At 39.7% G+C, this 19,673-nt stretch overlaps 1 protein-coding gene across 2 annotated transcripts in view; it reads left to right on the top strand.

The window, feature by feature from the left end:
• ENPP6 (ectonucleotide pyrophosphatase/phosphodiesterase 6) overlaps window positions 1-19,673 on the top strand; it is a 154,413-nt gene that overhangs the window by 59,068 nt on the left and 75,672 nt on the right. For both annotated transcript variants that reach the window (XM_037831089.1, XM_037831087.1), the window contains exon 2: window positions 10,000-10,179. In XM_037831089.1, the coding sequence (XP_037687017.1) occupies window positions 10,000-10,179 (180 nt within the window). The remainder of the gene's footprint in view (window positions 1-9,999; window positions 10,180-19,673) is intronic.

The following is a 19,673-nucleotide window of genomic DNA, read 5'->3' as shown; positions in this document are numbered from 1 at the left end:
CTGTTTAGTCATGAAAAGTGAAATGCAAAGAACCCAGGTTCAAGTTTCTCTTGTTCTCTTTGCCCCTCCTCCCCACCCACCATTTATTAGCTTTGTGACATTAGGCAAATATTCAACCCCTTTAGACCTAATATATATAAAATGTGGAGAGTTATTCCTTACCTCTGAATGTACAGGTAGAGGATTAGATCAGGAAGCCACCTGAGATCCCTTCCAATTCTGAGATGTGTGTGATACCACAGAGGCTCACAAGCCCCCTTGCCAGTGACATCAAGTTCAACTTATCTCCAATATTTAGTTGAGAACCTATACCCAAGTGGCCAACATGATTTTCTTAAAAAAGCAATGTCTTGTGATTTTCTTTGGCCATTGTGCTGGATATTCTCCATTTGCCCACTTGCCTTACTCTGCCTTCTCCTGCCTTTAGCTCCAGGGGTTGGCCTTGATGGATGACCTCTAAAGGGCTACCTTGTTTTCTGGCTACCTGTAGGAGTCAGCCAATGGGAGGCACCAGTAGGCATCCAGAGGGTGGGAGGAAGCTGAGGTTGGGTATTCATTCCTGGGGCTCCCTCCCTGGTAGTTACACCACCTCCCCTAGGCCTTCAAGCATAGGGTAATGGCTCTCTGCTACCTCCAATCCTGGAATGCTTCACCATCTCTTACTGGCTCCCCTCAACCCTGCCTACTATCCTTTGCAAACAGCCCATTCATTAAACTCTGTGCCTTAGGTTTATTGCAAGGATCTTGAATGAGTCAAGTCATGAATATCTTGAATTGTACTAGCACAGCCATATCATTAAGAGGATCTCACTTTTCAAGGAAAGTGAATTGAGTGATGAAATAATAAAATTCTACATTTTGCCCCAGTAAGAAATATCCGATTCTTGCTCATTCCTCTATCACTCTGTACATGCCATCACCTCTGTCTGGAATGCCCTTTGTACCTGGGAAAGATCTACTAATCTTTCAAGTCCCAGCTCCTCTGAGAAGCATTCCCTGACTCTTTCAGACAGACTTAGCTGCCCCTTATTGTACTTTTGCACTGTGCTTTGTATATTCCTCCTTATTCCACTTCTCATGTTTTATTGTCATTACGAAACAGGAAAAATGAAGTGTGCTTTTTATAGCTACAATTAGGGTTACCAGATAAAATACAGGAAGCTCAGTTAAATTTTAATTTAAAAAAAAATAAATAATTTTTTAGTATAAATATAGCCCATGAAATATTTGGGACCTACTTGTAGTTAAAAAGTTGTTGTTTATTTGAAATTCAAATTTAACTGAATGTCATATATACATATACACACACATATATTTGCTCTCAAATATTCCTCTCTTTATCCCTAATGAATCCCAAGTAAAATTCATTAATATTTTGTGAGTGGTTTCTTTTGTGGGATATAGGAAAAGGCTGAGCTTCATTTCTGGGTGCCATATTTTATGGAAGAATGAGTCTAGAGATAGAGGTGCCTACAATTATGGGAATCTCTTGGGGTTTATAAGAGTCTGGTGGGGGGAGCATAACTGGAACCGTATCATTATGGAAAGCTCAAGAGAAAGATTCCAACTGACCTCTAGATCACATTTGCTTGTGTAACTCTCTCCCATAATGATAATGTAAGTTAATATTCAGAGTACTTAATATGTGCTATGTATTTCAATACTACTCCTCATTTGGCATAGTTCAGTTATGCACACATTTCATTTACCACGGTTTAGTTAAATAATATCAGTTTCCCAACAACATGCTTCACATTTCAATTACCACAGTATATTAACTGTACTGAAATAAATCCAGCAACCCTAATTTTAGCTTTTGCAGCATCAAGTGCAAACTTCATGGCTAGTTTTTACATCCACAAATGACTATGTAAATAACAAATGCACATCATGGTCAGGACTGATCATGTCCCTTCTTCAAAGTCTGTTGCTAATTGGTCACTGTGCATCTGTTATTCAGTTGGTGCACAAACAGCAAAGAGGGTAGTTGCATTGCCTTCTTGTCTCCTAGCATAATTGTCTTTTTTTACCAAATAAACTTTTTTAACATGCTATTTTATTGAGATATATTCACACACCATCCGAAGTTTACAATCAATGGCTCACAGTTTCATCACACAGTTGTACATTCATCACCACAATCAATTTTAGAAGTTTTTTATTACTCCAAAATAAAGAAAAAAATAAAAATAAAAAAGGACACCCAGAACATCTGATGCTCACACTCAACTTTGTTATTATAACTACAGTATGGTATAACCATCACACAGTATTGTGCTACCGATTTCTGGATCTTTACACTCAATCCTGTTGACTCTTCTTTACTCTTTCAGCATTAAATGCCCAATTTCTACCCTCTTTCTACCTCCTGATAACCTGTGTTCTTAACATGAACTCTCAGAGTTTGCTCATTAATGTTAGTTCATGTTACTGACACCATATTTATCATTTTGTTTCTGGCAAATTTCACTCAACATAATGTCCTCAAGGTTCATCCATGTTGTTGCATGCATCGTGACTATTCTGTCTTACAGCTGCATAATATTCCATTGTGTGTATAAACCACAGTTTGCTTATCTACTCATCCATTGATAGTCATTTGGGCTGTTTCCATCTCTTGGCAATTGTGAATAATGCCGCTATGGAGATAAGTGTACAAATGTCCTTTCATGTCCTTGCCTTTAGTTCCTCCAAATATATACCTAGTAATGGGGTTGCTGGATCATACAGCAATTCTATACTTAGCTGCCTGATGAACCATCAAACTGCCAGAGCGGTTGCACCATTGTACATTCCCACCAACAGTGAATAAGTGTGCCTCTTTCCCCACATCCTCTCCAACACTTGTAGCTTTCTTTTTTCTTGATACCTAATAAATATTATTATTTAATAATAAATAAATATTGATTACCTAATAGCCAGTGAAGTTGAGCATCTTTTCATATGTTTTTGAGTCATCTGTATTTCCTCTTTGGAAAAGTGTCCATGTCTTTTGCCCATTTTTTAATTGGGTTGTTTGTCTTTTCATTGTTAAGTTGTAGGATCTCTCTATATATTCTGGATATTAAACTATATTTGATATGTGGTTTCCAAATATTGTCTCCCATTGTATAGGCTGCCTTTTCACTTCTCTGACAAAGTTCTTTGATGTACAAAAGTGTTTAATTTTGAGGAGATCCCATTTATCTATTTCTTCTTTCATTGCTTGCTCTTTGGGTGTAGGGTCTTGGAAACCGCTTTCTATCAGAAGATCTTTAAGATATTTCCCTATATTTTGTTCTAAAAGCTTTATGGTCTTAGCTCTAATGTTTAGGTCTTTGATCCATTTTGAATTAATTTTTTATAAGATGTGAGATAGGGGTCCTCTTTCATTCCTATGGATATGGATATCCAGTTCTCCAAGCACCATTTGCTGAAGAGGCTGTGCTGTACCAGTTGAGTCAACTTGACTGCCTTCTCAAAGATCAATTGTCCGTAGATGAAAGGGTCTATTTCTGAACACTCAATTAGATTCCATTGGTCAGTATACCTATCTTTATGCCAGTACCATGCTGTTTTGATCATGTAGCTTTGTAATATGCTTTAAATCAGGTAGTGTGAGATCTCCCACTTCATTTTTCTTCATCAAGATATTTTTAGCTATTCAGGGCACCCTATCCTTCCAAATAAATTTGATTATTGGTTTTTCTATTTCTGCAAAGCAAGTTGTTGGGGTTTTAATTGGTATTGCATTGAATCTATAATTCAAATTGGGTGGAATTGACATCTTAACTATATTTAGTCTTCTGGTACAGAGCAGTAGTAGTAGCTTTGCTATAGTTTTTTTTTTTTTTTTTTTTTTTTTTTTTTTCCTACACGTAGTATCATGTCATCTGCCAACAATGAAATTTTTACTTCTCCCTTTCTGATTTGGTTGTCTTTTATTTCTTTTCCTTGCTTAATTCCTCTAGCTAAAACTTCCAGTACAATGTTGAATAACAACCCATATAATTAAACTTTTAATGCACTACTGCTGTTAGATAATGTTCCTGGTCACTCAAATTCTCTTGGGCACTTGAATGAAAATGGGAACATTTGCTTTTTACTACAAAAAGCAACTTTAATAATACAATAAATGAACAAAGGATTTATTTAAACTTTTAAAGCCCATTATCTTAGGTGGACTTTTGTACAGGTATTGATGCTACAATGGGAGAGCATGCAATTTCTTTAGCTGAGTTTTGGAAGAAATATGACATAAAATATGTAACTGAAAACATCAACCATCATGAAAGAAAGGAACAGCAAATAATATAAGTCCAGTATGACAGAAACTTTCACCACACTGTACAAATAAGTTTGCAGCATTTTAATCAAACAAAAATGGAATTACAGAAGAAACAGCTTATTGTGGGAATGTTGACACTGGTGCCATTCAAGAGACTCTGGATATACAGCCAGCGGAGCTTAGTGAAGTGAACTTATCAACATAAATGAGGAAGGTGGCTGTAATGAAAAGGATGAGGATGTTTTTGAGAGAGTGGCACCCTCAAAAAAACTTTACATTAAAGAAACTCTTAGAGATATTTCATGGCATTGAAAACACAAAGGATAAAATGTTGGAAGCTGATCCAAACTTGGATAGGAGTACAACAATTCACCAAGGCATAGAAAAGATGCTTGCTCTCTATCGTAAGTTATGCTTTGAGAAGCAAGCAAGCAAGCACCATTCATATTGATTTTTGTAAGTTCTGTACAAAGAAATAAACTCTAATTCTCAATGTTTCTAATGTTTTAAATGACAGTGTACTTGATAAATATTAGTTTTAATTTTTTCATTTCCCTATAAATTTATAACTAAGAGAGTTTTTAATGTTTTGACAAAAAATTTTAAAGGTCACAGAACAATTGCAGTTTTCCCATTTATATTAAGATCACTTTGCATGGCTTCAGCTTGCATGATCATTTTTATGGTCTCGCACTACCATACAAAGGGAGGACTGCCTATCTGTATATCTCACAATAATTATTATCATGCCCACTACTCAGATGAGAAAATTGAGAGATCAGATAGCCTAAGCTACTTGTCCAAGTTCACTCAGATAGAAAATAGCAGAGCTGGGATTTGAATCTATGCAATCGGACTCCAAGATCTGTCCCCTCAACCACTCTACTATATTGTTGCCCCTGCTTGGCTGTGAACCTGTCAAAGGCAGAGATCCTATCTTTTGATCTTTATGTATCTGGCATGTAAAATTTATTTGATAAATGCATGCTGAGTGAATAAAAAAAGAATAAGTGACATAAAGAATTATAGAAGGAATTAACATGTATTGTTTGAAAATAGTGAGGAAAAAATGAAAACTGATTGATAACTGAGTAGCAACAACCTTAACAGATGATCATTGGTTATCGATAAAATAGAGCCTCTATCTCCTCACTTGATGTGAAGGCCACTCATTTCTGAGATGTTTGGAAACATATAACATGGGGCAGAGGATTGCGAGTGCCTGCTAAGAAAAAATTCTGGTGATGGCCATTACATGAGAACACACTTGAGTAAGATTTTGGGAGATGAAAAATGATGTCATATCCTGCCTCTTTCATACAGCAGTTCTAGGTATGGGGAACTATTGTGTGGGTTCTCTCCGAGAAGGGCAGGCAGTACCCCCTTGTCCTGGTGCTGGGAAAAGTAACCACTAGCAGCCTGCAGTTGAATGCAGCAGTTCTTACACTGAGATGAGACTGATCTACAGATGGGCTTGGAGAGTCCACAGCTCCTTCAAGTATCAGGTTGACTGCTGCATTTTGCGTTAGTAAGTTTGTAGTCTTTTGGGTCTTAGGAAAAGAAGGTGAAAATTTCCAACTACATTTGGGAACTCTCATGTCAGGAGCAGCCCCCATTTTCTTAGTTAGCACTGCCCCTCCTGGCACCAATTTTAAAGCCTCACAGAGTTGCCATTTGGAGGGTGGAGGGAGAGCAGAGTAGATATTCTTTACACTCTACTGGAAGACCACCTGAAATTTGTGGTTTGTGACAGTGTCAGGAAAGCTTCTACTAGCAAAAGATCCAAATAATAAACCACAGCAAAGCTTTTCTTTGGAAAGCCCAAACCAAAGCAAAAACAAGAGGAGTTGCAGATGGATAAAAATAGTTATGGGTCAAATAGGAATATGGAGATGAGAGCCTGTGGGCTGCAGAAGCCAGTATATTGCATCTTGTTTTGTTCTGTTCTTTCAACCACCACTTTTACCCAGACAATAAAGATGGAAAAGCCAGAGAGAGACAAGGTAGGTGAGGAAACCAGCTTGAGTGAGAGCAGGCTCCGACCACTACAAGCACAGACTGCCAAACTTAATACATCCCTGAGAAGGAAAATCAGCTCAGCCGTGAGAAAAGATTCTGAGCAGATGATGAGTTGGGTAGCCCACACCCCCACCCACTGGCTTTTCCCAGGACAAAAGGACACCCCTGGGACTAGCACAACTTCCATGATTAAGCCTTTAAAGAATACACGCTCCCATTTCCACTCAAGGCCCAATCAGCCAAAAGAATAAAACTCACTTTCTAAACAGGTGGAAAGAGCTCCACCCTACCCTTGGCAACTATTTTACTCATATAAGGAGAACCACTGGTTCTAGAATCTTCGTTAGGTAGCACTCATTCAAAGAAAGTAAGCAAAAGCTTCCATCCTGTGCATCACTTCTAGCCTTTGGGGAAGTGTTGAGTCTTTGGAGACAGAATGATTCATTTCCTCCACAAGGCTGGAGTTTTCCTTAGAATCAAGGAGCCACTCCAGGCTCCAGCCAAGACCACCCGGTAGGCTACACAGGAGTAGGAACCAATAACATCTTTGGAACCCTGCCTCAAAGATGCTTTCCTAAAGAATGTCGTGATTAAAGTCCTTGTTCACTTGTGTTGATGATGCCACCGACTCCACTGGTATGCGAAGGATACCAAAGCTAATGCTGCATCAGACATAATGGTTAGGAGAGAAGATCCATTGTGGAAAAAGCTAAGGGGCTCAAATACACAGAGAATAAGCTTTCTTTATTTGCAACTCTAAAATATGCCAGGACTATGTGTTAACTGCACACATAGATCCCATCTCCCCTCAGCCAGGTTCTATGGGTGCGTCCTAAAGACATATGTTTAAGAGGTAAAAAATTTAGTTTGGCAGATCTTCTCCGGGAGAATATTCTCATATTCTCTCCCCCTCCCCTCCCCTCCCCCTCCCGCTGTCCCTTTCCCTTTCTCTTTCAGTCATGCAAGAGCTTTGCATGGCTCCTCATAATTCTCTACCCAGGCAGCAAAGGAGTGTTGAGAGAGTTTGGACTCTTTGGGCTCCAGAGTGCTGAATATGAGTGTTTAAAAGAAGAGAGAAATTTTTTCAAATGACATAAATGACATTGTGGGGATTTTTGAGATATAAAAGTAAAGATTATAGTGCTCCAATAAATTATTTTTGGTTCCTTCATGCTTCTTTGATGCTTCTTTGAATGCAGCACCTTGTAAAAGCTGAATCACATGAGGCCTCTGCTGATATTTAGGTTTCTTGCATTTCTTCTAAAGCAGTCCCAAACTCAAAAGCGGAGATCCTTGTCTCTCTCCCATTTGCTGTCTCTTCCTTTTATTCCCAGTTCTCATATCCCCAGCACTTCTGGTCCCATCTCAGTAATTCATTTAGAGACTCTTCTTTGGTTAGTGACTTCAATATCACTTTCCACACCACCTTCCAGCTTTGCAGACTGCCTCAGTTTCTGTGCACACCAGCTCCAGACGAGCTCTTCTCCCTGCCCTAGGGTGAGTTAGAGGGCATCCATACAGAAAGAACTTCTGTGCAAAGGAATGATTTTCCAATGAGTATTAGCATGATTGTCTTGCCTTGTGAAAAGAACATCATGATGATAGAAATTTTTAGGTATGTAATGCAGTAATTTGAGTAAAGGAAATAGGTAAGCACTTTTACTCATGTGTGCTGGTTTGTATATATTATGTCCCCCAGAAAAAGCCATGTTCTTTAATGCAATCTTGTGGGGCCAGGGGTATTAGTGTGGATTAGGTTGGAACCTATTGGTTCAGTGTTTCCATGGAGATGTGACCCACCTAACTGTAGGTGATAACTCTGATTGAATAATTTCTATGGAGGTATGGCCATACCCATTCAGCGTGGGCCTTAATCAGTTTACTAGAGCCTTGTATAAGCGCAGACACAAGGAGCTCACTGTGGTAGGTGGAGCTGAAACAGATATTTTGAAGATGGCTGTTGGAAGCTGCGGCCAGCATTTTTGGAGAACGCCATTTTGAAACTCAACCTTGGAGCAAGCAGATGCCAGCCACGTGCCTTCCCAGCTAACTGAGGTTTTCCAGATGCCATTGGCCTTTCTCCAGTGAAGGTACCCTTTGTTGACGGAAACTTTATGGCCTTAAGACTGTAACTTTGTAACCAAATAACCCCCCTTTCAAAAGCCAATCCATTTCTGGTGTTTTGCATTCTGGCAGCATTAACACACTAGAACACTCATGAGAGGGGCCCCCTTAATATTCTTAAACTTTGATATGCTGGAAAAGATAAGACAGTTGAACCAACAAGAAGGATGTCCCCACTTTTCATGAGTGAGTTAGAACATACTAGGAACTATCCTCACCAGCAGAGTGAGTTAGGATCCTTGTAACACTCCAGTCACAGCTGCAACCTGGTCACATTCTTAGCCCAGCCCACCGAGGCCTGTCTCTTTTATGCAGAGGATTCTCTGTTGAGTATTAAGTTACAAGACACTGAGGGCTGGGACCCCGTTTATTCAGATTTGATTCTCTGCAGCTATCACAGTATATGATACATAGGAGCATTTATAAATATTAGTTGAAGGAATAAAATTAATAAGTTCCTTAACAATTGGGAAAACTGCTAAAAGTTTTTATTTTATTTTTCAATTGTATTTGTCTTTATGTGTAATTTTGGTCAAGGTCAAAAAGCTAACTTCACAACTTTGAGGTAAGATCATTTTGTTTGGATATCTGTTTTGTGGAATCCCTGGGTTTCTGTGATGAAATAAAAGGTTTTTCTTTTATAATACTTTTGGTCTTCATATTTGCAACATTGCATTTTATGGTTTCTCCTTGTTTTCGTTTAAAAATAAAGTGGGGAGAGGGGAGATAAAAAGAAGCAACAGCAAACAATCAACCAAACAAAACAACTATGATTGACCATAGTTAGGAAACTTAGTGAAGCATTCCATGCTGGTGTCAATGACTGTCACTAAAATTGCAGCAACTTGCCAATGTTTGTGTTACTTTTACTTTAAAGATGTACCAGATTGCTCCAAACTAAATAATTTAAGCCTAATATTTTGAAAGGGTCCAAGTGCTTACATCTTTCATGTCTGGTTTCTCTTCTGGGACTAAGCTGTACCCAACAGAACCAACCCTCATTTCTATATAACATTCCATTTTGAAGGTTGCTTTCTTGCTTTGCTTTTCAAAGTTGAATCTCTTTTCTCACCATTCTGTTCCAAATGTCATTGGTTCCATCATTGTGTAGCGCCCAGGCGACAACTCCTCCTTTCCAGACAGGGAGAAAATAAACTTCTTGATTCCTGATCTTGTGGGAAGAGGGGTTAGAAGGGGCCCAGAGAGAGCTCTATGGCAAGAGCCTAACTCAAGTCCCACAGGAATCTATTATTGCCATCCTCATTCATATTTAGACTTTGAGCCATGAACAGTGGGTCAAATTCTGCACGGTGTCCTCAGTTTAACTTAAAATAGCTTCAGACTTGACAGACTAACTCCACTCAAAATGACCCCATCCTCAACAAATTACTAAACATCTCACTGTGATTTTTGCCTTTGTGGTACAGTCTAGGAGAAAAGAAATGTCTCTGATAAGAAGTCAGTAGCAAATCTTTATGCTGTTCTGAATCCTGAAATGAGCATGCATGACTTTTATAACCAGAAAACAAAAATAAAAATAAAAACAACCAGAACAATAAACCAACAGCTTTGTGTTCTCATTTATATAGGCCGCCACTGTGAGGTCCATCAGATGACTGGGAACTACATGTGGGACCCCAATACCAACAAGTCATTTGACATTGGTGTCAACCAAGACAGCCTGATGCCTCTCTGGTGGAACGGATCAGAGCCTCTGTGGGTCACTCTGACCAAGGCCAAAAGGAAGGTCTACATGTACTACTGGCCAGGTGAGTGTGTCGACAGCCAGGCCCCTCCCCTCCAGCCTTCCACCACGGAACCTCTTTGAGGTCAAAGGATGTAGATGTCCTCTTCGAAGACCAAGCCATGCTTTAGAAAATGGGATCATTAACAAATGTGTCTTATGGGCATGTTTTTTTAAATTTTGTTTTGAACTCTTTATTTTCTGATTCCTTTGGTTCAGGAATATTGCTGTGGTATACCATACTTTTTCAAAATTTTGCATATGCAGAGGAGATAAATTAAAGGATGGTTATTTGCCTTACAAAATAATTTTATGTACCATTTCTATAGATTTTAGTTCCCCTACAATATTGAAAAGAAATTTCAAAGCATCTACAATATTTTCATAGAGCATTAAATGTCCCTTTGTATTAATACTACTCCTGTACATCCCAGATCAATGAGGAAATACGTTATGTACGTGAGGTAAGTAAGTATGCAAACTGCCCTGGCTGCTGGGGCAAGTCCTCAGGATACTCGCATCTTAACAATCAAAAATCTTTCATTAAGGGTAAGAGGATTCAGTAGTAACAAAATAACGAACTTACTATTATGTTCCAATAGGTAAGACTTGTACTGAGGGTGAGTGGACAATTGGACTTTTCATGCACAAGGCTGTAGAGACTTTTTTTCTTTATCCTTAGTGGTGTGAAACTAATGATTGCAATTATGGAGGGAGATATCAGGGGAGGCTTAGAGGAAGTGAAGGGATAAATGAAGGGCAGACTGGTAGGTGATGGGGAGCAGCAGCAGAGGGAATCTCATTGGCTTGGGTTGTAGGGCAGCAGCAGCGTGATGGAATCATGGAAGGATGGTGAGCTGTGGGGGTGGGTGACAGGCAGGGACTAGGGAGAGTGGAGAGAAGGATGAGTAAGCCAAGGCTGAATCACAGATGGCTGACACGGAGGGCATGGGCTATCAGCAAGAGTTTGGAGGATGCTGGGTAGGGTGGCCATGTAGAGAGCTGCTAGGGGCACTCAAGGCTGTGCCAGCCCTTGGAGCAACATAGAACACAGACAGATTGAGACCATGGAAAGCAGACTCACAAACATGCTGGCAGAACTGTGGGCATGGTAGGTGCCACGAAAGTTGCCACAGAGCAGCAACTGGCATCCATAGGTGAGCTCACAGACGCTAGGGATGTCTGCATTAATTAAAAATTGTATGGAAGAACTGACTGACAGAGGCTGACTCTGCTGGGGAATGTAGCTTTCAGGGGGATTGCTGCAAAGTTTCTTCAGAAGATATGTGGCACTCTGTCCACAGCAGCCACCTCCCCTGACATGAGAAGGAGCTTTCAAGCAATGGTCAGGATTTAAAGGACTCCATGATCTTAAATGGAGACTCAGCTTTTCATGGAGCTGAATTTTTGATTACAGAAGCAAGTCAGTGCATCATCCAGGCTAATCAGGCTTTCTAGAGGGGTCAAGCTCAGGTTTGAGCCCAGTGCACAAGGTCTAAAGTGAAAAGATTTTGCTGCATTATGAGGTCATTTTCAGACGCACCATTATCAACAAATATAAGGATTTACATGCCAGAGGCATAGGAGAGGAGTGTATTGGGCATGCTGCCTGGGATCACCTTAGAACAAAACTAAGGACCTCAAGGTGAATATTTTCCTGATGCCATAAGGACCACATCCCATGGTATCTGGTTGGTTTAATTTTCTGTGTCTTGAGTTCATCATGCTCTGAAGAGCATCTTCCACAGATTCTCCCCTTAGGCTCTTCCTTGTCTCCTGGGACTGGCCTTTTGGATAGGCACAGACACTGATGTTCATGGCTAGGCGGGGTGAGGTCCTAAAGAGTAGAGAGTAGGGAGTGGCCAGATTTCAGTCTTCTCTCTGCAGTATTATAGAGTATTGTTCTTCATCTCATCCTAAAGAATCAGGCTCCTTTGTAGATAATAAACAACTTGAATTTATATATAATGGAGTATCTACAAATGTGCAAAGCTAATTTGCATGTAAAATATCTCGTCGCTCCTCCAAATCATCTTAAGGGTGAGAAAGGATTGTAAACTGTGACACAGTTCAACAGCTAATGTGATGTGACAAACAGCCCCTAAGATCGGTTACAGTTCAATTGCCTGATTGGCCTAGGTGCCACCCAATTAGGAGGAAAGAAGTTAAGAAGATAGTCTCCTGAATTTCCTCAGTGACCTAAATGAAAATTAGCTAAACATCTGGCTGTATTGAAGTCTTGAGAGAAATTAGAATGAGAAGGCTCTTGTTTCTTAGACCCATTCCGATCTTTCTAAACTGGATGGATACACCAATTAAAACTCTGTGAGAGCTAGTCTCTGAAGGCTCCGCAGCCCAGTCCAGCCAGGAAGGTCCCCTCTTCTTGCTGGTAAACAGCTGTGGGATCAGTGGTAACTGCTCTCCTTTCACCCTCCTCCTGGGTCCCCTCCAGCCACAGCCGATAGCCCAGTGAGTGCTCATTTGTCTCTGCAAGATTAAGTGAAGTGTAGAGGCGTCTCCTCTAAACAGGGCTTGATTTTATTTTTCCTATTAAATCCTCCTCCATCCTTCTCCATTACCCACCGGACATTGTACAGACCTCTCTCTGAGGCCTGGAAAATCTTCGTTTCTCCAGTGAGCTGTGTTATGACACTTTGAGTCTCGCCATTAAGTCAATATTTAGAAGTGCAATTGGGAAATGGCAGTAGTTCAAGTCTTCCTGTCAGGTAGATAAAGCAGCAGACTGAAAAATTGATCAGTGGTGAAGAGTCCAAATTACCCCACCTCGAGCCCTGAGAAATTTAATATTGCAAACAGAGTCTTTAGCACCCCACCCAATGGTGTCACTGAGCTGTGCAGAGAAATGATCCCAGCAGTAAATCAAATATTCAGGACAGCAAGCACGAAGAAACCAGCCAGGAACTGTATAATCAGGAACCAGCAGTATTCTGTAAAGGATAAGAGCTAAGTATATGTTCTTCACTAATTTTATTTCCCTACCCCATCCTTCCAGCCTGAGGGCAAGTGAATTTTATTGAAGGGAAAAGGAAGAGGCTTTGATTCACTTCATCTGGAGAGCAACCTAAAGCAGAGAAGCATGGCTTGAAGAAGGAGAAATTGGGAAATATGGGAGGGTAAATAAGATATTGTATGGGAATAGAGTTTGAATTCCTTGGACAATCTGTGCTGCCTTACATGGTGGCAGCAGTTTTTAAATTTATTCCCATAGCTATCATAACATACAGAAACACAATAAAAAATAACATCCTATGAAGAGTCTGTGGTTAAAACTCCTTGGAGTAAGTGTTTTAAGACTCTAAGTTCTGCATCTCTCTGCAGGCACTTTGCAGTGTTAACTCCCTACAGCCAAGCATTCAGAGGGCTTGGGGACAACTACCCTCACACCCCTGGGAAGGTGGTGGGTGTGGGTCTGGGCTCTTCTCCTGAGTTCTAAGGGTCCTGTGCAGGTGTTCTGAAGAAGACACCTTCTACATGGGGAAAGACACATTTCCTCCTGGCTTCCACTCTGTACCTGCCCAGAGGTGGTCTGGGCAGGGAGTTAATGGGAAGGCATCTGACTCAGCTTCCAGCAGATTTCGGGTGTTATTCATTTGAATAAGTAAGGGAGCATGTACTGGTTGTTAGTGAAGAATTATGGATCATCCACAGCCTCTTCCTTTTTCCTGCCATGGTGGGTCCTTCACAATGTTCAGTTGGGTTGAACTCAGATGCATTCAATTCTGCACAGGTAAAATAGGACTCCAGCAACAATTGCACAAATGTGTGAGTTAGCATCATAGCTAAGTTCTTTGCCTCTATATACTTGATAGAACATTTGGATAAACACTGGATTTTTTTTCCAACAGATATTTGGCCTTGCAAAGACAAGGGATCTAGATTTTAACTTAAGTGTCTAACAGTATGACCAATTTGGCATTAGACTTGAGATTTATGTAATTTTAGAACTGGAAGAGATCTTAGTATGTAGCTTGCTGCTTCTAGCGCTTGTGCTCCAAGAACCCCTTTGAGAAATTGATCAAAGCTATGGATCCCCTTTGCAAAAAATATACCCACACATACGACATATACAATTTGTGCTTATGTGATATGAGACTACAATGATGAGGCTTGCCAAGTGATCCTTGACATGACAACACATATATGCCCATGATATCTAATTAATTTGAATATTTTTATGTGATATAAACATGCGTTAAAAACTTTGACTCACCAAAGTAGCAGATGAAACCCAAACTCCTCTAGTTAATTTTGTCTGGCAAGGGTAGGCTTAGGTTAAGATTCTTTAAAACTCTGAGTTGAATTCACATTGCATCATTTCCCTTGTCCATAAGTCAGTAAGTCCATCCTTGGCAAGGCCTGTATCACTGATGCTGTCTGTGTCAGCAAGAAAAAGATTACAAATTCATATTTTATGTTTGAGGTCTTCTGAAAGAAGCGATCTTCAAAAGAATCCTGCAGGGTTTCTAGGTGTCAGCCAACTTCTTCCTGCAGAGAAATTGAGAAAGTGTTGCCCCTCTGGACTGTTGCCTGTCAACATCAGAAGGTTCCCATAGCTGTACAATCTCATGCAATCTCCTTTTGCAGAAGGGTGTTTTGGCCAAAGGAGATCACAGTTTTTCAGAAGCATCCATTATAGTGATTGGAGAGCCTTCAAGAGAGTGAACGGCTTTACTTCTGGCCACATAAACCAAGCCAGGGATGGACTTCCATCCTTCACAAGTCACAGCAAATCCATTTCTTCACAAAACATTAAAGGATGGCAAATCAAGGCCTTGGGATGGGCTTTCAGGAGACATCCACAAGCAAAACAAATTCAGAATCCCATCCCCCACCTCCCCCACCCCTCTGAGACCATAACTTCCAGTCAAGGAAACATATAATGATCTAGTATTCAACCCAAATAAATATAAAATTACAACTGTGAAAATTATAATAATGGAAAGTATATTTCACCATAGCATCAGCAAATAAGGGACCTGGTTTCACTTGAGAGGGTCAACAAAGTTTCCCTGAGAAAATGACGTGAGTTATTATCTAAGAGGATGGACAGCTAGGTAGGGATTTTCGTGGGAACAGCATAGGTTTAGGTACTGGATGGTGAGGTAGGAAGTACGGAAGGTTCAGTAACTGAAAGAATGCCAGTGTAGCCATGTGATGGGGGAGGATGTGTGTGGGTGGCTCTTTGGACCAATTGGAAGAATTTATTTTTGTCCTGAGAAGAATTAAGTCATCAGAAGGGGTTGAGGAGGAAGGCAAATACATGTTTGTATTTTGAAAAGACTTGTCTAACCTGGAGAATGGAATGTAGGATCTGGAGTGGGTGGAATTTATTGCAGGAACTTAGGAAAGAGATGAGAATAGTTTGGACCAGGGTAACAAAGTGATGAGAAATCTGAGACATACTTAGGAATGAAAATAGCCGGGACATAGTGAAGAATTGGATTTGGGAATAAGGGAGCAGTGAAAGGTATGACACTTGGTTTCTGGCCTGCAGGACTATATGGATAGTGACTTCTCTGAAATTAGGGAAACTGAAAGAGGAGCAGTTTTGGAATACAGACTCCGAGTTGACTCTGAGATACATCTGTCAGTGGGTCTGGAGCTCAGAGAGGAGAGCTGGAGCTATAAATATGTGATTCATGGGAGTCTAAGTGGTCATCAGGGCCTAGGGTGGGGCAGTGTACAGTGGAAAAAGAAGAGAGTCTCAGACACAGTGTTGAGGAGATCTAAAATTTAATGAACAGATGGAGGGGGTGAGCCTGCAAAGGAAACCAAGAAGGAGGTCTTGATTAGCAGGGGAAACAGACAAACAAACAGTAGAGCAACAGTTGAAAACTATAATAAAGGAAGCAATATCATACCATAAAAGCATCTAATAAGGACCCACTCTTATCTGAGAGGGTAGGGAAACGTTTCACTGAGAAAGTGACATCAATTGAAATCTGTTGGCATGCACTTTTTAAAAAACTATTTAATTTGAAATGCTTTCCAAATTTACAGGACAGTTATAAAAATAATACAAACCCCATACAGAGAACTCCAACTTTTCCACCCCACCCCATACCCAGATCCACCAATTTTAACATTTAGTCACTTATGCTGCATCATTCTCATTACATTTCCTGAACACTTGAATGTAGGTTGTATACATCATGCTCCTCGAGCACTTAATACCGCCACGTACATTTCCTAAGAACAAGGACACTCACCCATGTAACCACCTCAAGTGCAGTTATCAAGTTCAATAAATTTAAAGATTGAAATAAAGCTTACATTGGTATAAATCTTTACATTCACAATATTTGGGTACCCTCTCCACTTCCCTTTACTAAAACTTTCCCATCTTCTCAAACAGAACTCTAACCTATGATGCATTAACTCCCCATTCTCCTGTCCCCCAGCCCTGGAAAACGGTACTTTAATTTCGGTCTCTATAAGCTTGCAGATCCTCTGATATTTTCTATAGAGCTGAAGTGGGGCTTAAATTAAAAATTCTAAATCTATAATAATCTTGTTTTTTTTGATAACAACTTAAATTCAACAGTATTAAAAAACTATATTCTTATACTCCTCCGTCCCCCACCTTTGTATAGTTCTTGTCACAAATTACATGTTTACACATTATGAGGCCAAAGCCACTGATTTACCATTGCATTTTATGCATTAGCCTTTTAGATCCTTTAGGAAGTAAAAAATTGGAATTACAAACCAAAAATATGATAGTACTGGCATTTATATTTACCCATGTTGTTATCCTTACTGGGGATCTCAATTTCTTCTTGTGGCTCCACCTATTGTCTATTGTCCTTTCCTTTTGACCTGCAGAACTCTCTTTAGCATCTGTTGTATAGGTCTAGTTGTGAAGAAGTCCCTCAGCTTTTGTTTATCTGGTAATGTTTTAATCTCTCCCTCATTTTTGAAAGATGGTTTTGCTGGCTATAGAATTCTTGGTTGGCAGTTTTTTTGCTTTAAGCATTTTAAATTTGTCTTCCCACTGCCTTCTTGCCTTCGTGGTTTCTGACAAGAAATTGACAATTAATTGAGGCTCTCTTGTAAATGACAGGTTGCTTCTCTCTTGCAGCTTTCAGAGTTCTCTCTTTATCTTTGGCATTCAATAGTTTGATTATAATGTGCCATGGTGTGGATCTTTTGGGTTTATCTAGTTTTGAGTTCATTGAGCATCTGGTAAAATATATTCATGTCCTTTATTAAATTTGGAAAGTTTTCAGCTGTTATTTCTTGACTATTCTCTCTTCTCTTTCTTCTCCTTCTCCTTCTGGGATTCCTAGAATGCAGGTATTAGTATGCTTGATGGTGCCTCACAGTTTTCTCAGGCTCTGTTTACTTTTCTTCATTCTTCCTTCTTTCTGCTCTTCAGAATGAATGATTTCAATGATCTTATTTTCAAGTTCTCTGATTCTTTCTTCTGCCAGCTCCAATCTGCAATTGAACCCCTCTAGGGAATTTTTAATTTCTGTTACTGTGATCTTCAGCTCTGTTTGGTTCCTTTTCATAATTTCCATCTCTTTATTGATATTCTCTCTGTGTTCATCTATCATTTTCCTGATTTCCTTTAGTTCTTTGTCTATGTTTACCTTTAGCTCTTGGAGCATATTTTGGACCAGTTTTTACAAGTCTTTGTCTGGTGTGTTCCAGGTCTGATCCTGCTCACTAATGGTTTCTAATGCTTTAATTTTCTCCTTTGCCTAGGCCATCACTTCCTGTTGCTTTGTGTTTTGTGACCTTCTGTTGAAACCTGGGCATTCTGATATTTTAATGTGTTATCAGTGGTATGTAGACTCTGCAGCATCTGTTCCTTAAGCTTATATTCAGACAGTATTATGACAGAGCTTCTCATGATTTCCAGGATGTACCAAAAAGAAGAAGGAGAAGAGGAAAAAGGAGGAGGAAGAGAAGGAAGAGGAGGAGGGGGAGGAGAAGAAGAGGAAAAAGAAAAAGAAAAATACCTTTTCCAGTCTTTACAGATTGACTTGTGCACTGCTTTCCTTCAGGGCTTATCCACACAATGAGTTTAGAGAATAGCTATAGGCCAAAGAATAAGGGCCTCCCTGATCCTTTCTGTGCACACATCTTGTCTTGGACATGTGCATGTGGTCCTAGGAATTTCCCTATTTACATGGTTCTAAATGCCCCCTCTTCCCTAGAAAACAGTTTCCTTATGGCTCTGTGCAAACCATACTGTATAACCTACAGCCAGCAATCCCGTGCCCCAGGTATCATGACACCTGTTCTCCCGTAACATCTGTAGGAGAGTTCTGTGAGCTGCCTTCTACACTCAGGGCAGGTTTTGGGATGGCAAGTCCATCAGGCCACCACCGTACAGATTGGGCCAGATATACATGCTCCCAATATTGGCCCGAGGGTTACTCTATTCTTTCCGGAACAGGAACCAGGAATCTGCACTGGGAGTGTGGACTGGCTATGTGCCAAGCTGGTGAGGGCTGGAGAAGGGACCAGCCTGAGTGCCAGGAAATGCTACCACATTTTATTTTTAATGACACATTTGCTCTTGTACTTTTTTTCAAATAAAGTCACAGTATTTTTATTGCATGAAAATACAACTTAAAAGAGGAAATGATAGGCAAAATAACTCCAAAATATAATCCCTCAGGTTCACTCAAATATTGAAAACATAATTTAATTGAATTTATATGAATAATAAGTTCTCAATATTTTTTCTGGCTTTCTGGGGGCCCTTTATAGTCTAAAAAACTACTGAAGAAACTAAAGAACTCATAAAAATATGCCTTATGTGTATTGTATTTTTAAATAATTTTTATTAGAGAAGTTACAGAACAATCATGTATAAAATACATAGCATATATAAAATCTAACATTTCCCTTTTAATCATATTCAGATATAAATTTCAGTGCTGTTAATTGTGTTCACAATGTTGTGCTACCAACACCATCATCTATTACCAAAACATTTCCATTATTCCAAATAGGAATTTAAGACTTTATTTCCCATTCCCTATCTCCAACCCATCCCCTAGTAACCTATATTCTAGATTCTGATTCTATGAGTTTGTTTAATTGTTTCAAACCAGTGAGATCATACAATGTATGTCCTTTTATGTATGGTTTATTTCACTCAAAATGATGTCATTAAGGTTCATGTTGCTTATATCAAGACTTCATTCCTTTTCACAACTGTAGGTATATTTCACATTTTATTTATCTATTTTTCAGGTGATGGACACTTGGTTTGCTTCTATCTTTTAGCAATTGTGAATAATGATGCTGTGAGCATTGGTGTGCAAATATCTGTTCAAGTCCCTGCTTTCAATTCTTTGGAGTATATACCTAGTAGTGGGAGAGCTGGATCATATAGTAATGCTATGTTTAACTTTCTGAGAAACTGCCAAATTGTCTTCGCCATGGCTGCACCATTTTGCATTGTCACCAGCAATGAATGAGGGTTCCTATTTCTCCGCATCCTCTCCAACACTTGTTATTTTCCATTTTTTTAATAGC

The sequence above is a fragment of the Choloepus didactylus genome, chromosome 3 (genome assembly GCF_015220235.1).
Source record: "Choloepus didactylus isolate mChoDid1 chromosome 3, mChoDid1.pri, whole genome shotgun sequence".
In the NCBI taxonomy this organism is placed as follows: domain Eukaryota; kingdom Metazoa; phylum Chordata; class Mammalia; order Pilosa; family Megalonychidae; genus Choloepus; species Choloepus didactylus.
The sequence above is the reverse complement of the archived record's forward strand: the minus strand, read 5'-3'. Positions and strand labels throughout refer to the sequence as shown.